Source organism: Bison bison, unplaced genomic scaffold (genome assembly GCF_000754665.1).
Source record: "Bison bison bison isolate TAMUID 2011002044 unplaced genomic scaffold, Bison_UMD1.0 scf7180017864243, whole genome shotgun sequence".
Lineage (NCBI taxonomy): Eukaryota > Metazoa > Chordata > Mammalia > Artiodactyla > Bovidae > Bison > Bison bison.
Genome location: NW_011494815.1, coordinates 3,725,251 through 3,743,826, shown reverse-complemented (window position 1 = coordinate 3,743,826; position 18,576 = coordinate 3,725,251). Strand labels below are relative to the sequence as shown.

General features: G+C 40.3%; 1 protein-coding gene across 1 annotated transcript in view; it reads left to right on the top strand.

The window, feature by feature from the left end:
• Window positions 1-17,177, top strand: part of LOC104993737 — an 18,551-nt gene extending 1,374 nt beyond the window's left edge. Inside the window, exons 2-5 of the mRNA XM_010847114.1 lie at window positions 9,813-9,995; window positions 12,634-12,733; window positions 14,479-14,609; window positions 16,884-17,177. Coding sequence (XP_010845416.1) covers window positions 9,813-9,995; window positions 12,634-12,733; window positions 14,479-14,609; window positions 16,884-17,177 — 708 coding nt within the window. The remainder of the gene's footprint in view (window positions 1-9,812; window positions 9,996-12,633; window positions 12,734-14,478; window positions 14,610-16,883) is intronic.
• The last annotated feature ends 1,399 nt before the right edge of the window (window positions 17,178-18,576 follow it).

Genomic DNA, 18,576 nt, shown 5'->3' with positions numbered 1-18,576 from the left:
TAGTACTTAGCTCACCTAAGCAAACTCTCTTCACTGGCCTGGCCTGATTGAGACCTTGTTGTATAGGACATTGTTATGGCTTGTTAAATGGCAGGAAGTCATTAGAAATCTGTGCCAGACTTCCCTGGTGATTCAGTGATTAAGAATCCACCTTGCAATGCAAGGGACACCTAGTTAAATCCCTGGTCCTGGAATGTCCCACATGCTGCGGAGCAACTAAGCCCATGCACCACAACTGCTGAGCCAGTGCTCTAGAGCCCCAGGAGCTGCAACTACAAAGCCCACATGCCATGTGGAGCCCATGCTCCACAAGAGAAGCCACCACAATCAGAAGCCTGAACTCTCCACGACTAGAGAAAGCTCACATGCAGCAATGAAGACCCACCACAGCCAATAAAGAAATAAATCTGTGCCAGTGGAACTTGCTGGAAATCAACCCTTCAGAACTTGCTGGCATTTCTAGGATGCGAGGGAAAGCTACTCCTGGGGAGGTGTTTCTTGGAAGCATCTGTTATAAAACTGCCTAATTGCATGCTAGGGGAAACTGCTGACTGCTGGGTGATTGCACCCACCAAACCAAACAGGAGCTGATGCTGCAGAAGCTGTGGTACTGCAGGAATATGCCAGAGAGCACAGTGGAACTACCAACCAAATCTCATTCCTTCTGCAGTGCTTCTGCAGGGTATTCTGCCTACAAAGGTTGTCTTCATGATAGCAAAGGAAAAATGTTTTAAAGGCCCAGATCCATTTTCTCAGAGCAGGCAGTGAAGGGTGATTTTAGAGCTGAGTGGCAATACATTGATAACTGGCCTGGAGTCTCATGAGAGGTTTTAAGATGAATAAATTCATCAGTAATAGCAGTAAGATAGAGTCTGCCTGGGCCCAGATGGCTTCACTGATGAGTTCTGCCAAATATTTAAAGAATTAATAGCCATTAATACAAACTCTACCCCAAAAATAGAAGAGGAGGAAACATAGCCTAATTCATTTTATGAAGCCAATATTACCCTAATATCAAAGTGAAAGGTATCACAAGAAAAGAAAATCATAGATCAGTATTCCTTATCAATATAAACACAAAAATACTAGCAAACTGAATACAGTAACCTACAAAAAAGGTTACATACCATGACTAAATGGTATTTATCCCAGGAATACCTGCTCTTTTAACATCTGAAATCAATCAATATAATACACCATATCAATAAAATAAAATCCACATTATCATCTCAGTACATGGATGAAAAGCATATGGAAAAGTCCAATATCCTGTTATGATAAAAAACAATAAACTGGAATTAGAAAGGAACCATTTAAACCTAATAAAGAACATTTATGGAAAAACCCACAGCTAACATCATAATTAATGGTGAAAGAATGAAAGCTTTCTTTCAAGAACAAGGGTCAAGAACAAGACCAGGAAGTCTGCTCTCTTCACTTCTATTCAACGTTGTATTCAAGATTCTATCCTGGGCAGTTTGGCAAGAAAAATTAAAGGTATCTAGATTGGAAAGAAAGAAGTAAAACTTGCAGGTGCTATGATCTGGTATATATAAAATTCTAAGGAATCTGCTTTACAATAGGAAAGAGAATTAAACATTTGGGAATAAATTTAATGAAAGAAAGAACCTTAAAACCTTGGGAACTACAAAACACTGTTGAAAGAAATTAAAGGTCTAAATAAATGGAAAGGTACCCTCATGTTCATGGATCAGATGAATTAGTGATAAACAGATTTAAAGCAGTCCCTGTCAAAATCTCTACTGTCTTCATTGCAAAATTTGATAAATGGATCCTCAAACTTAGATAGAAATGCAAGGGACCTAGAGAAGCACCACACCCTCCCCCCAAAAAACTGAAAAAGAATGAATTTGGAGGATTTATACTTCTGTTTTCAAGATTTACTACAAAGCTTACAGTAATTAAGATAGCCAGAGGCATAAGCATAGATGTAGATCAGCAGAATACAATTGAGAATACAGAAGTAAACCCTCACAATTGTGGTCAATTGGTTTTTGACAAGGGTGCCAAGACGATTCTTTGGGGGAAGAAAAATCTTCCAGTACTATTGTCCCAAGTAGTGTTGGAACAACTGGATATCTACAGGCAAAAGAAAGATGCTGCATCTGTCTCTACTGAAACTACCAAATTTATGCACACCCCTGGGATGCAGAAACTGGTATATTAAAGTCGTCACATGAAGGAGTTTCTATACCTGTGAAGGAGTTTTATACCAGAAAGAGCCCCATTGCCTTACTCTTGTCAGATAATTCTCTAGCTTAATTAATATTTTATGTCACATATGCCTGCAGGAACTACTTAGTTTACTTTTGCTCTAGGCTAAAAACAATATATTTGAGGAAAAACATGGTTCCCACCCTTGAAAATGTGTGTCTCACTTCTAATTTTCCTTTAAATAATGTAGGTGATGAGTTTTAAAAGTCTACATGGTTTTCAAAGGAAAAAAACAGTGGTGGTTGCCAGGGGTAGGGGGAAGGGGAGTTAAAGAGTTTCAGTATGGGAAGATGAGAAAAGTTCCTCTAGTCCCTATCCCAAGAGGCAACCACCTCTTCTTCTGTACACTTAGGTCAGACTCCAGGCATTACTTCGTTATCGGAGTCTTAAAACAACTATGGCAAAAACAAAACTATGGCAGGGTACAGAAGTTTGCTCGTCTTCCATTCTGGCAAAACCTTTTCCAAATCTCACTCTAAAACTAAACATGATATTTTATACCCCCCATACATGCAGGATTTTGAAACTGCTATACAGACTATAAATTTCATGCACTTCAAATATACAATTAAGTTAGTTTTAGTAAATGTATTAGTAGTGCAACCATCACCAAAATCCAGGTTTAGATCACCTCTGATGCTGCTAAGTCACTTCAGTTGTGTCCGATTCTGTGTAACCCCATAGACAGAAGCCCACCAGGCTCCCCCGTCCCTGGGATTCTCCAGGCAAGAACACTGGAGTGGGTTGCCATTTCCTTCTCCAATGCATGAAAGTGAAAAGTGAAAGTGAAGTCGCTTAGTTGTGTCCAACCCTCAGTCACCCCATGGACTACAGCCTACCAGGCTCCTCCATCCATGGGATTTTCCAGGCAAGAGTACTGGAGTGGGGTGCCATTGCCTTCTCCTCAGTCACCCTAAAAAGATCCCTCATGTCCATTTGTGATCAACATCTGTCCTACCCCAGTTCCACACAGCCACTAACCCACTTTCTGTCTCTCTAGCCTTTTCTGGACACTTTACATAGATGGAATCATACAGCATGTAGTTTCTTTGTGTCTGGGTTTTTTTCACTTAGCATGATGTTATTTAGGTTCATCTGTGTTTGTAGAATGTATTAGTAGTTCATTGCTTTTTATTTCTGAATAGTATTCTACTGGGTTTGTCAAAAAGATTGTTCAGGTTTTTCTGTAATATCTTATGGAAAAATCCAAATAAACTTCTTTGCCAACCCAGTATTTCATGGATACACTACATTTTGTTTATCTGTTTACAAGTTGAAGGCCATTGGGGTTGTTTTCACTTTTTGACTCTAATGAATAATACTGTTAGCATTTGCATACAAGTCTTTGTGGATGTATAAGTTCATTTCTCTAGGATAGAGTACTTATGATAGGAATTGCTGGGCTTGTGATAAACTTATATTTAACTTTTTAAGAAACTGCCAAACTTTTCTAATGATGCTGTAGCATTTTACATTTCTCCCACCAGTATATAAAGGTCCTAGTTTCTCCACATCCTCACTAATACTTGTTATTGTCTTTTTTATTAAAGTGGGTATGAAATACTAATTCATTGTGGTTTTATTTTTAATTTTCCAAATAAGTAATAATGTTGAGCACCTTTTCATGTACTAAATGACCATTTGTATGACTAATCTGGTGAAATGTCTATTCACATCTTTTACCCACTATTAAAATGTGTTATTTGCTTTCTTATTGAATTATAAAATATTTAAAAATATATTTTGGGTACAGATCCCTTATCAAGTATATAATTTGCAAATATTTTTTACTGGTCTGTGGATTGTCTTTTCATCTTTGTAATGGTGTCTTTTGAAGCATGTTTTAAATTTTGATGATATCCAGTGTACCGATTTTTTCTTTTTGGATTGTGCTGTACTGGTTCAAAATCGGGAAAGGAGTATGTCAAGGCTGTATATTGTCACCCTGCTTATTTAACTTACATGCAGAGTACATCATGTGAAATGCCAAGGTGGATGAAGCACAAGCTGGAATCAAGATTGCTGGGAGAAATATCAATAACCTCAGATATGCAGAGGACACCACCCTTATGGCAGAAAGCAAAGAAGAACTAAAGAACCTCTTGATGAAAGTGAAAGAGGAGAGTGAAAAAGTTGGCTTAAAACTCAACATTCAGAAAACTAAGATCATGGCATCTGGTCCCATCACTTCATGGCAAATAGATGGGGAAACAATGGAAACAGTGAGAGACTTAATTTTGGGGGGCTCCAAAATCACTGCAGATGGTGACTGCAGCCATGAAATGAAAAGATGCTTGCTCCTTGGAAGAAAAGCTATGACCAACCTAGATAGCATATTAAAAAGCAGAGACATTACTTTACCAGCAAAGGTCTGTCTAGTCAAAGCTATGGTTTTTCCAGTAGTCATGTATGGATGTGAGAGTTGGACTGTAAAGAAAGCTGAGTGCTGAAGAATTGATGGTTTTGAACTGTGTTTTGGAAAAGACTCTTGAGAGTATTTGGACTGCAGAGAGATCAAATCAGTCCATCCTAAAGGATATCAGTCCTGAATATTCATTGTAAGGACTGATGCTGAAGCTGAAACTCCAATACTTCGGCCACCTGATGTAAAGAACCAACTCACTGGAAAAGACCCTGATGCTGGGAAAGATTGAAGGCAGGAGGAGAAGGGGACAACAGAGGATGAGATGGCTGGATGGCATCACTGATGCAATGGACATGAGTTTGAGTAGGCTCTGGGAGTTGGTGATGGACAGGGAGGCCTGGCATGCTGCTGTCCATGGGGTTGCAAAGAGTCAGACACGACTGAGTGAACTGAACTGAACTACACTGGTAGTGGAATCCTGATGCTGGGAAAGGTTGAAGGCAGAAGAATAAGGCTGTGGCAGAGGATGAAATGGTTAGCATCGTCAACTCAATGGATGTGAATTTGAGCAAAATCCGGGAGATAGCGAAGGACGGGGAGCCTGGCATGCTGCAGTCCATGGGGTCACAAAAAGTCAAGAAACAACTTAGCGACTGACCAGCAACAACAAAATGGAACCCAGTCTCTATATTTTAGAATCATGAAGTATCTGATATTTTTACAGAATTAAAGTTTTAACCTATAGTTCACCAATAACAGCTGTCATTTTACACTCATCTAATGTCAAGTACTGTGCCTGTGTACATACCTCAGATGGTTTCATCAGTTGGCTTTTTACATTAGAAAATGTAAGCTAACATTTTACAGACTTTTTAAAAATATGTGTTTGTCCTACAGGTTTTTAAAAAATAATTAATTATCGTTTTAAATTTGTTTTATTATGGAAGATTCCAAACATAAAAGTTGGCAGACTACTATAGTGAACTTCCATGTAGCCAAAATAGAACCCCAGTGGCCACCAGTCCTGCCACATCTGTACTCATGGGAAAAACAATTGAGTCAACAGTTAATAATCAGGCAATTTTACTTGAAAATTTCTGATGAGCCAATCCAGAACACCCAGTATGAGTTCAAAGATTGGAAAGAATAATATCACCTTTATGTTGTTTTTATTTCAGTGTAGTATCAAGCTGGCAAACAAGCAGGGCAAAGAGTCAAGGACATAGAATCACAGAATCAAGGACATAGCTGCCCCCTCCCCACTTCCACAGAGAAGTGTGCACAGTTCAGAGGTGACTGTTCCAGGTGAAAAGTCCAGCATCTGGGGCTTAGTGCCCTGAGAAACTGGAAGATGGAGGTGGCTGTGTTTTCTGATTTTACCCGCAATCACAGGAGGTGCTTCCTTGCTGTGCTAGGTATGCTAGGTGCATAGTCCTGTGTCCTATTTCTTGCTGCATCATCAAGCAGACAGCAGGTCTTATTTTGAACTTCAACTTCCAGCTTCTCTTGAAAAAGTTGTGACAGTGCTGATCCTGAACTCATTCATGGTAGCTGAGGTCTGGTGTGCCCCAGTGGAGGAATATACAGTGGTGACATTTAAAGTTCAGAGGACAATACCTGTAAAGCTCCTGCCAATAAGCCTGGTGAAGTACTAATGGAAGTCGTTCTTTTAAAATAGTATTCTGGTTATCCAAGGTTCAGAATGAAAATTTTGAAAGTGTTTAAGGGAATAGGTCCCTTACAGTCCATGGGGTCACAAAGAGTCGAACACTACTGAGTGACTGCACATTCACATTCATTCATTCAAGGGAATAGGAGGACAAGACCTGACATTTATAGATTAGTTTGGATTTAGGGACTAAAAAAAAAAAGTAGTAGTTGTCCTTGGCAATGAGCTTGTATATACAACACAGCACAAAGATTATAAGCGTGGACATGGGAGGTAGGCTGCCTGGGGTTGAATCCTGCTCTGTGACTTGTAGGCTCTTGTGACTTATCCTTCCTGTGCCTATTTTGAGATGGCACAGAGAATGAGAAATGTTTTCTCATTTCTAAAATGAGAACAAGAACAGTGCCGACATATCTTGAAATAATATATAGATAAAGCAGCCAGAATATTAGGCATGTATTAAGCATTTTATGAGTGTTTACTTTTTGTTTATTTTTGAAATAAGCTTATGTGATAGGAGCTCTTTACTTCTGATTCCCTTGTTTTCTTTGGGTTAGAGAAGGTTCATCGATTGAGAAGACATGTTTGCTTTCTCTTTCTTGTCATTCTGATTTTTCTTGGCAATGCGTAAGTCCTGTCTCAAGTATTGTAAAAGTAGGCATCGTGTTACGTGTGAACTGAAACTGAGAGGTCATTGGGTACCTCAGAGGACCTCTGCAGCCAGACCCTGGGAACTGTGTCATGAACAAGTCTCAGTTGCTCTCAGTCCTACCTCTTTTTGTCTGTCTGCATCTCCTCCTACCACCAGTGTTCTTCCTGACCCTCTATCCTGAGTCTTTTCTCCCTCTCATAGCTGCCATTTACTCCTGATTTTTCTCTTGCTCCTTTGGTGCATAACTGACCAGCATGACCTCAGTGGCCTGGCTTTACCTCATGACTTTTCAGCTCCGGCTCTCATTGCCAGCTAGCTCACTCCTGATTTCCCAGTTCAGATCCCAAAGAGTATGAATCTATGTGGGCAGAGCTTTTTGTCCTAGTAGCCTCATGGAGCAGTGGCCAGTCTGTGGCCTGGATACTCAGATACTTGCTCCACCCTAGCTAATGGGTAGGGAAAACTAAGGTAGAAAAGCTACAGAGTTTCACAGCCTAGGCCTTCCCCTTTAGTAGGATGTATATGCTGGCACATAGGTGAGGTGTCAGATGTGAAAGGCAGGCAGGTAGGCTGCTACATACAGTAGATAGAACCCATCAGGGGTCCCCAGAGGATGTGAAGTTGCTAAGTTGCTTCCGTTGTGTCTGACTCTGTGCAACACCATGGACTGTAGCGTGCCAGGCTCCTCTGTCTATGGGATTCTCCAGGCAAGAATACTGGAGTGGGTTGCCATTTTCTTTTCCAGGGAATCTTCCTGACCTAGGGATCAGACCTTAAGTCTCCTGTATTGGCAGGTGGGTTCTGTGAAGGGAGCTGTCCAGATCTTTTCTGTGGGTCTCATACTGAATATATAGGCAAATGTCAATTGATAGATCCATAATGTACCCAATATACTTTAATCACACCTTTATTTTAAACCTGTAACACTTTATTTAATACACAATATTTACTAAGTGCAAGGCTCTGTTTTAAGAGCTTTGTGTGTATTAACTCATTAAATCCTCATAACAGCTCTATGAGTTGGTATTATTATAATTCATACTTTATAGATGAAGAAATGGAGGGACAGAGAAGTAGTGTGCCTCTGGTTACATAGCACATAAGTAGCAGAGTCAAGATTTGGACCCAGGCAGTTAGGCTTCAGACAGCCCTATATTATACTATCTTTCACAGTTGGATTACTGACCAGACTGAGTTTTCTAGGAAAGCATAATCTTGTTTTCTTGCACCCATTTTAGAACCTTGTATGGTAAAATGCATGAAGAGGCTACCCATTAACAGAAGAGCTAAATAGACATTTCTCCAAAGAAGACATACAGATGGTCAATAGGCATATGAGAAGATGCTCAAAATCTCTAATTATTAGAGAAATGCAAATCAAAACTCTAGTGAGGTACCATCTCACACCAGTCAGATTGGCCATCATTAAAAAGTCTACAAATAGCAAATGCAGAGAGGATGAGGAGAAAAGGGAACCCTCCTACACTGTTGGTGGGAATGTAAGTTGGGGCAGTCACTGTGGAAAATAGTATGGAGATCCTTAGAAAACTAAATATAGAATTACCATATGTTTGAGCAATCCCACTCCTGGGATTATCTGGGATATCCAGATAAAAGTGTAATTCAAAAAAATACATGCATCCTTATGTTTATAGTAGCACTCTTCACAGTAGCCAAGATGTGGGAATGTCCATTGAGAGGTGAATGGATAAAGAAGATGTGGTACATATATACAATGGAATACTACTCAGTTGTTATAAAGAATAATGCCATTGGCAGCAACTAGAGATTATCATTCTAAGTGAAGAAAGTCAGAAAGAGAAGACAAATACCGTATGATATCACTTATATGGGAATCTAAAATATGACACAAATGAACCCATCTAGAAACAGAATCATGGACATGAGAACAGACTGGTGGGTGCCATGGGGAAGGGGGTTGAGGGAGGGATGCAGTGGGAAGCTGCAGTTAGTAGATGCAAACTTTTATATATAGAAAGGATAAACAACAAGGTCCTACTGTATAGTACAGGGAACTATATTCAGTATGTTATCATATACCATAATGGAAAAGTATTAAAAAGTGTGTACATATATATATATGTATGTATACATGTATGTGTGTATTACTGAATCACTTTGTTGTTCAGCTGTAATTATCCCAACATTGTAAATCAACTATAATTTTTTTAATGTAAAAAAAATAAAGAGGTTGCCCTTTTAGGTTTATGTTGCTTTTTCTCAGTTTTCATTTAGAATAAATGTAAAGTTTTTAGTTTTCTATATTTTTTAGTTAGATTCTTTTTTAAGAGACAGGATTGTAAAGTGAGAATAATGAAGACTTTGGAGTCAGATAGACCTGAATTTTATCTCTGTGTGACGTAATCCATCTGATCCTTAGATTTCATATCTGTAAAGTACAGGATTGCTGGGAGTTTGGGGGAGTGTATGCAGAAAACCTGACACATACTAGGTGCTCATTATATGACAGTTATTGTCATTGCTGTTGGCAGCAGATGATATATATAAATCCTGGCCATCATTTGGTAGTCTTAAAAGGCTTCAGAAAGTCTTCATGGTGTTGAAGAACCCCAGGAGGTTTTATTGTTATTAGGTGGTATCTGAGCTGGGCTTTAAGGCAAGCATTGTAGATATGTTATTTGGACTATCATGCCCTCAATATCCTCTTCTCATGTCAGACATTATCAATGGATTACAGCATTATTTCTTGTTGAGCTCAGAATCCATTTCATGATTGCTCAAGAATTGGTTGTAGTTAATGGGAATTGACCCCGGAGGTACCATTTTTTCTTTAAGTCCAGATATACAAACAAGCTATCCAAGCCATTCCTTTAGTAGCCCATTCCAATCTTGTCTTTGTTTCCTTTCAGTCTCTTCTTCGCCTTGTGACCAATAAATTTTGGAAGAAGTTGCCTCTGGTGACCCTGAACTTGCGCCTTTATGAATCTCAGCAGCAGGAAGAGAAGTGCAAACCCATCAGCCGTTACCCCATTCCCTACAAAAAGGACCTGCCTTTTGACATTTTAGAGCTCATGGAGGAGATAGAAAAGAAGGTGAGACATTTGCCTCATGCAGAGAGCCACAGCCAGTGCAGACCTTTGTTTGCTGGAGTGTAATCCCTGGAACTGGTTGCCGCGGTCTGCCCAAGTTCCCACTGTGCATGAGCCCTTCCTTTGGGGTTCCCAGTCAGAAGAACATGCACTTTTTCCTCTTGTCTTAGGCACACCATTTTAAGTTCTGGAACTCTGTCACTCAGTTCTCTGCCCACTGTGACCTGTAGCTCCCTTTAGCGCCATAATATGGTGTGGAGATAGAACCATGAGATACGTGCCAGATACTTCAGTAAATGTGAGAGGTACCTTGATCTTCCTGCAATTATGTATTGAAAAATTAGAAAAATAAGCAAAAATTTCAAAAATAAAAATTCCACCAAAGTCAGTCACTTGTAGCACTTCTTCCCTATTTTTTTAAAATAAATATACATGTAACTCTTTTAATGAGATCATGTTAACATGAACACTTTACTGGGTTAAAACATCATGTTTAATGGCTGCATGATATAGCACTGTATAATAGGGATGTTTTAATTTATTTCAGCAATCTCCCAATCTTGGATATTTGTGACTTGTAACATGTTTATACAGATATCTTTTTGAACATCCCAGAATTATTTCTTGAGGATACTTTTTATTATTTAAAATTTGTTATTTATTTGTTTTTGGCTGTGCTGGGTTTTGTGTTGCTGCATGTGGACTTTCTCTAGTTGGGGTGAGCAGGAGCTAAGTATGCAGCCTTCTCATTGCAGTGGCTTCTCTTGTTGTGGAACAGGGGCTCTAGGTGTGCAGGCTTCAGTAGTTGTACACAGGCTTAGTTGCCCTGAGGCCTGTGGGATCTTTTATGACCAGGAATCGAACCTGTGTCCCCTGCATTGGCAGACAGATTCTTAACCACTGGACCACCAGGGAAGTCCAAGGGTACTCTTTAAAGTTGATGGTTTATATTGTCAAATTATAAAACCCTTGTCTGAATGCAGACATTTACTCTAAACTTTGTTTTTGAAACTTGGTGCTGAAACTTTGTGGATTTTTTTTCCAGACAGAATCTTGTATGTAAATCCATTTATAAGTATATAGAAACCCAGCTGCTCTGGTGGGAAAGGTTTGGAGCCCCCAGCCTCTCTCTCAGTACCTGTCTGTACCTCCTCACATCATCACCTCTTCCCTAGCTCCTGCCTCAGCAGACATAAATGGTTCTTTTACCATGTCTTCTAGATCAGTAATGAACTTTAGCTTCTATTATCAGTTAGAGTGCTTTCAGCTATAGATAACAGAAAATCCAATTCAGTTGATATAACAGCAAGGACAATTCAGTGTCTTGTATTAACAGTAGGTCCAGACACAGGGTGATTTCTGGATTGTTAATCCAGTTGCTCAGTGATATCAAGGATCAAGTTCTTTGCCTTTTTTAGCTCTGACTTCCTTGATATGAGAACTGTGTGCTCAGACTTGTGACCTCCTGGTTCCTGGGTATAACAGCAGCAAACATTACGTCCTTGCATAGCTCCTAGAATGGATGTGGAGGTCACACCCTTTTCTCATATTCCTTTTGGGGAGAGAAGTCTCCCAGCTGATTTCCCTTCATTTCTCATTTGGCATAATGGTGTCACATGCCCATTCCTAGGCCAATCACTGACAAGTAGAATAGAATCACTATAATTGGTTTAGATCAATCAGGATTCACCCAGTGAGGTTGGGGAAGGGTTTAACCTTCCCTGGAGCCCATGGCAATCTGATATCTGAACAATGTCCAGTATCCACTGTCAAGGGAAGAGGAAAGAAATGGCTACTGGGAAGCAGTCAATAGTTTTCTGCCATAGCATTCCATTGGAAAACATACTGAGGGACTTCCCTGGTGGTCCAGTGGCTAAGACTGTACTCCCAACGCACAGGGCCTGGGTTCCATCCCTGGTCAGGGAACTAGATCCCACATGCTACAACTAAGAGTTCACGTGCCACAACTAAAGATCCTGTGTGCTGCAACTAAGCCATTGAGCCACAGCCAAGATCAGAGATTCCATGTGCCACAAAGACCCAGAGCAACCAAATAAATAAGTAAATAAATATCTTTTTTTAAAAAAGAAAAGAAAACCCAATGTCAAAATCGCAAACATGCCTCTTAGATTTGGTTTGGCTTGTGCAAGTCAGTCAACCTCTCTGGGCCTTAGTTTCCTTATCTGTAAACTGGGATAATGATCCTTGCCTTACCTACCTTAGAGAGTTGTAGAGAAGAAAAAATGAGATTGGATGTATGAAAGAACTTTACAGAACTTTACTAATATCAAGGCTTGTTACTGATTTAATTCTTAGAAATAAATGAGCACCATCAGCCCCTCTGTGAAAAGGGAGGTAATAAGTATAGCCTAAATTCTAAGAAATATCATTTAGTTTACATACAACTCTCTAAATTTTATAAAATGCCTTACTAAAAAGAAATTACATATGCCTTTAGAAGTAACCCTTATAATCCCCTAAAACGTGAAAGGACGTGTGGGTTGTGCTTTGACACAAGGCTGTGGCCTTCTTAAGACTGCATCTGGCATTCAGCAGACAGTATGGGAACTACCAGTTACTATTTGCCAATCCTGTTCTTAGTTGTCATTTTACATTTCCCTGTTTCTCTCCTTCCCTGCAGACAGGATTTTTACCAAATGTATTTAAAGTGTTGTCTCACCGGCCATTGGAATTCAGAGCCTTCTTTGCTTATTACAATGTGATCTGTAACAAGAAAACAGGTAAGTGGGGGGCACGGGGGAAGTGCTAAGTCATTTTTAGATAAGATCCAGGTGCCTGCTTGCTAGAGTTCATTCCCACATAGTCCCAGATTACTCTGGAGCTAGGGAGAAGCTCAGAAGGACTGGAGCTGGCAGAGACATTGTCTGGATTCTGACACTGAGGTCTGAATGTTACTTGATGGTTATAGGTATAGAACGGAAATAAGTTAGATAATAACTGGCTCGACTTTCTTTGTGCTCAAAGGCCCTCTCTGGCTCCCTACAACACCCTGGATAAAGTTCAAGGACTTTAGACCAGTAATCATGGATTTCTTGCTTAGGATTCAGGTTAGGCTGCTGTTGCTCAGACCAAAGACACATTGATTTAAACAAGGTATTTTTCTCTCTGTCTCTCCTGTAGTCTCACATGAGCTTCTGAGGGGCAGTGTAGTGTTGTTTGCTATCTGGAATTGCCCTTGCTTACATGCTTATGTGGATTTACCACTACTACCTGCAGAAAAAGAAAGAAGGGTATGTGTAGACACATATCCCTTCCTTTATGGTCATGACATGGAAGCCACACCCATCAGTTCCATTTACCTCCCATTGGCTAGACTTGCCTCACATCTAGCTGCAAGGGAGGCTCTCTGGCCATGTGCCCAGATAAAACTAAGGGATTTTATTATTAAAGGAAGAGTGAGCAGCAGAGATGGGAGGCAGCCTGTCACCATGACTCTCTATGGCTTGACACCAGCCTGCCTCCCAGCCTCATTTCCTTCAGCCTCTCTTCATGTTCTGTCCATTCAAGTCAAAGTGAACTGTGAATTATGCTTTACTCTCCAAAGCACTCCAGCCTCATGATATCTCTCCTTTTTAACTTGGATCACACTTTACTCTGCCTCTGGGCTGCCTTGTCTCCTATCCATGCTTTGTGAATCTGAACTTTCCATCAAAGTCCATCTCACCTGCCTTCACTTATGAGGGACTCTTTCTCCTCTGACCTCCCACAGCCTCCCTCATTTGTCCTTTTCCAGTGGCATGCAGAGTGCTGTCTGCTGTATCTTCCACAACTGCCTCAGCCTCTCCATCCTAGAGGGAAGAGATAGGTCCTGTGTTCAGATCTGATTCTGCCATAAATCATGATGTGAGCTTCAACAGAGTACTTAAATGTCTCAGTGCTTTGGTTTTCTAACTAGTAAAATGGTATTAATACCTCCTCTACAGAGCTGTTGTGAAGATTATCTAAAGTTCCCAGATGGTACCAGGTACCAAAGTGGACTCTCCCCTTCTCTGCCTTTCTCTACCTAGAGGTAGCATGGCCCCTGAGGTTGGAAAATGTCTTTTTTTTTTTTTTTAACCTCCTTTTCAAAAAGTGTCTAGTACCTGATGGGCCTCAGAAAATACTTTTTTTTTTTTTTTTAAGAAAATACTTCTTGAATTAGTAATTCATTCACGTATTTTCTGAGCAACTATTATCTGTTAGGCATTCCTCTAGGTATACAGTGGTGAACGAATCAGAAAAATGCATAGATTTTCAAGTATATTCCAAAGAGGAGAAAACAGTGAACAACTTAAAAGAACAAGTTGACTTCAGAAAGTGTTAAGTATTGTGAAGAAAATAAAAAAGGTTAGCTCATAGCACAGGACTGGGAATGAATAAGTGAGCAGATAGGTGGGCAACTTGCTAAAATATGGCTGAGCCTGTTTAGGTTCCTCTGAGCTGCTCTCCAGGCTTACGGCAGCTCTTCTCTCTTCTCCCTCCCCAGGCCAGCTCAGCAGAGCTGACAAGGAACTCATCATTTTGGTGACCAGCCTGGCCAACAGGTGCTCATATAGCGTGGTTGTCCACAGTGCCCTGTACAGGGTCTTTTCGAAGAACCCAGTGCTCTCTGACCAGGTGAGTGCCCACCTCCCCATGACAGTTTCCCATTCCTGTGCCCACCTGCTTCTGTGTGCACGTGATGTTTGGGACGAAGGGATAGCTAAGCTCTAGCCTTGTGCCAGACCTGACATTCTCTTAAATGCACACAACTCCCTAAGTTGAACCTTATTATAACCCTTTTACCTTTGAGGTTCAGACCTGGAATTAATGTGGGGTGCACAACTAGAATGGCAGAGTCCACTTTCAAAGTTTACACTCTCTCTGCTACATTGTATAGTATGCATTTTCCAGTATGAATTTAGTCTATGCGTGCATGTCCAGTTGCTTCAGTCGTGTCTGACTTTTTGTGACTCTGTGGACTGTAGCCCAGCACGCTCCTCAGTCCACGGAATTCTCCAGGCAAGACTACTGGAATGGGATGCCATGCCCTCCTCCAGGGGATCTTCCCGACCAGGGATTGAACCTGCATCTCCTGCATTACAGGCAGATTATTTACTGTCTGAGCCACCAGGGAAGCCCTTGTGAGTTTAGTCTATCCACTAGTTATTCCTAATGGGCTCTAAACAGTTTTTTTTTTTAATTAATTTATTTTAATTGGAGGCTAATTACTTTACAGTATTGTAGTGGTTTTTGCCATACATTGACATGAATCAGCCATGGGTGTACATGTGTTCCCCATCCTGAACCCCCATCCCACCTCCCTCCCCATCCCATCCTTCAGGATCATCCTGGTACACTGGCCCTGAGCACCCTGTCTCATGCATTGAACCTGGACTGGTGATTTAAGATTTCTTTTACTTCGTACAGCTGGCCCCAAGCTTGGGCTTGTCAGTCTCCCATTCTGGAACTGCCCCTACTTGCTCTTTCCCACCAAGACTGGTTGTAAAATGGGTCTCAACCCCCCAGCCAGCAGCTTACTCTTGTTTCATCCAGAGTCAGGCTGTTTGAATGTCAGAGGTCGTGCTAATTCTTCCCAGAGAAATGAACCGAGGATAAAGACACAGTAAACATGGGTTTGTCACCAAGCTTACAAAACCCTGCTCATCCCTACAGTGAAATTCCTGATCTTCTGAGCCAGATGTTTCTTCAGAAACAGATGTTTCTGTTCTATGCATTTATTCCTGAGGGAGAGTCATCAGTCTTTTCTAATCCTCCAACCTTCCTTCCTGACCCCACCTGAGTGGAGACCTTGAAAATTGTTCCAAGGGCCTCTGTTGCCAGCCAAAAGCTAAACAAGACAGGTATATCATCACCTTTGCCCTTCTCAGAGCCGCCTGCTTATTCACCAGAACTGTGCTCATCCAGGACCAGTCTCAAACATAGTCTCCCTAATGATCATAGGATGTACTATCACACCATTTGCTCAACTGTTCTTCCGATTTTTAGGTAGTTTGTGTGTGTATGTGTGTGTGTGTGTTAGTCACTCAGTTGTGTCCGACTCTTTGTGATCCCATGGGCTGTAGCTCACCAGACTCCTCTGTTCATGGAATTTTCCAGGCAAGAAAACTGGAGTGGGCTGCCATTCTCTTCTCCTGACCCAGGGATTGAAACTCAGGTCTCCTGCATTGCAGGCAGATTCTTTACTGTCTGAGCCACCAGGGAAACCCCAGGTCATTAATGGTTTCCAGTATTTTGCTTTAGTAAGGGTAATGATTATCAGTATAGTCACTGGAATCAAATATACTTGGATTCATATCCCAGCTCTGCCACTCTAGCTGTGTGACCTTGGGAAAGTGTGTGAACTCTTTGAGCTTCAGTTTCTTTGCCAGTAAAATTGGGAGTGACTAATAAAAAACATTACTTCCTAGGATTTTTATAAGAATTAAATGAGATAATGAATATGAAGCATTGAGCACATTCTTAGCACATAGTCATTGCTTAAGTATCAGCTATTAATTTTGCAAATTAATAGCTGATACTTAAGTGGGGATAAAGGGATAATTATCTGAGCTTCACTTTTCTCATACAAAAAGGTTGATATTTGCAGGCCCTTATGTATTAGGAGTCTCTGAATCTTGGTTCCGAGGTTTTTGATGCTATGGGTGTTTAGAGGAGAAAAAAGTACTTGCAGTTGGAGTGAGCAAAGATTTCCTGGCAGAGCTAGAGTTCCAGGTTTGCATTATATTGAACTTGACCAAGATACTTCCTGTCTGTAAAGTTTATTTTGGCCTCACTTCACCTCTTTACTTTGACTTAGGTTTTTTCGTTAATGCTTCTTTTGTTAGGCCATGTGTTTTATTGGCTATGTTGTGATGGACAGAGATTCTGCCTCTGTGTGTTTTCTTACAGGTCTGTATCAACTGGAGAAAGTCTGACCTCCCTGCCCGGGAAAAGGCAATGCTGGAATTTGCACTTGCTATTTCCCAAGCTGATGACATAACAGATGACCATTTCAAAAAGCTCGAGGTGCATGGCTTCAACCAGGAAGATGCCTGGGATATAGCTGCAATTTCAGCTTTTTATGCCATGTCCAACCGCCTTGCTCATTTTGTCAATCTTGTTCCCAACAAAGAATTCTATTTGATGGGCAGAACCAATGATGTCAAAGACATCAGGAGTGAACCTGCTGCTCCTGAAATATAAAAGCCTGAACAGAAAGGCCAGTGTTTACATTTCTAGCACATTTCATTATAAGACATCAGTTGGGAAATAATTTTTAAAAAAATGTTTAGTCAACGGATAGGGAAGAAAGTAAACAAATTTGTTCTCTGCCTCCTTAATGAGATTGATGCTAAAAGGACATGTGATGGATATCACATGTGCTTTTGCTTGCTTTTTTTTTTTTTTTACTTTTGTTGTGATTGGAAAGGCACATCGGGATTAGAAAAGAGTATTGGGGCAAAGGATTTCAGAAGATGCTTCAGGCATTTCTATTGAATTGATATCTGTGAATTTCAGCAGTTGAAGTTGAACATTTTTTAGTTTTTTAAAAAACAGCATTGCATAGAAATTAGTCTATAGACTGCAGTTTGAAATAGATTTCTTGTTAACACAGTGGTATTTAAGGGCTCTGAAAGGCAGGTAAATAGAAGCATGCATAGAGTTGTTCTGTCTTTAATGCCTTCTCTGGTAACCTCTAGTGATTTTTATTTTTTTGACAGAGGTTTTAAAATAATGGTGAAACATTTTAAGTAGAAGTGTAAGAAAAAAACCCCAAACCTAATATTGCTAAATGGTTACCACAACCACTACTTTAGATTTGTGGGTATCTTAACTTTTCAGAAATCATTTTCGCTATCTAACTTTTACACGTACATGCAAACCTACAAAATGTTTTTGTTTCCATTGGATTTCTTTAGATTCTCTAAGTTGCCAGTGAACAGTTCTTAATCAGTTTGGGAGCAATAGTGAGTTAATTTTGAATTGCCTGAACTGTGAAACCTGATTATCTTGAGACAGCACAACTCTTGTTGCAGAGCTCTGTTGGAATTATATCTTAAATACTTTGTAATATGTAACCTTTTAACATTGAGTTTTGAGGGAAGGAGGCAGACAAAGGAAAGAAAGTTGAGTTTTATTTTACTTACTGAGAAAGTTAATAATGTTGGTGAATATCATGGTCAAAGTTTTGTAGACCAAAGAAATTTTAGCCATTGGCCATAACTTGGAATCAAGCAGAGGACCTTTAATAAATATTTGTTGCAGTCAGAAGTTGTGGGTCACTAAGGGACATTATTTGTTAATCATAAAACAGATCTCTAACCCTTACACAAGGAATATCTCCAGAAGAATGCCTCCCTTGATCTTCTCTGAACACCAGACACTTGCTTCTTGCCCATGTTTCAGTCAGCTTATTGAGTAACTACTAACTTTGCTGGTGGGAGGACCTGCTGAATGTTCAGCCCTGTCTAAATATCATTCCTTTCCTCCTGGCATCTTTCAGACTATCCTAAACCATCACCAAATCACAGCTTTCTGTAACTCAGTTCTTGCTCAAGGCCTGGAAAGTGAAAGTCTCTCAGTCGTGTCTGACTCTTGGTGA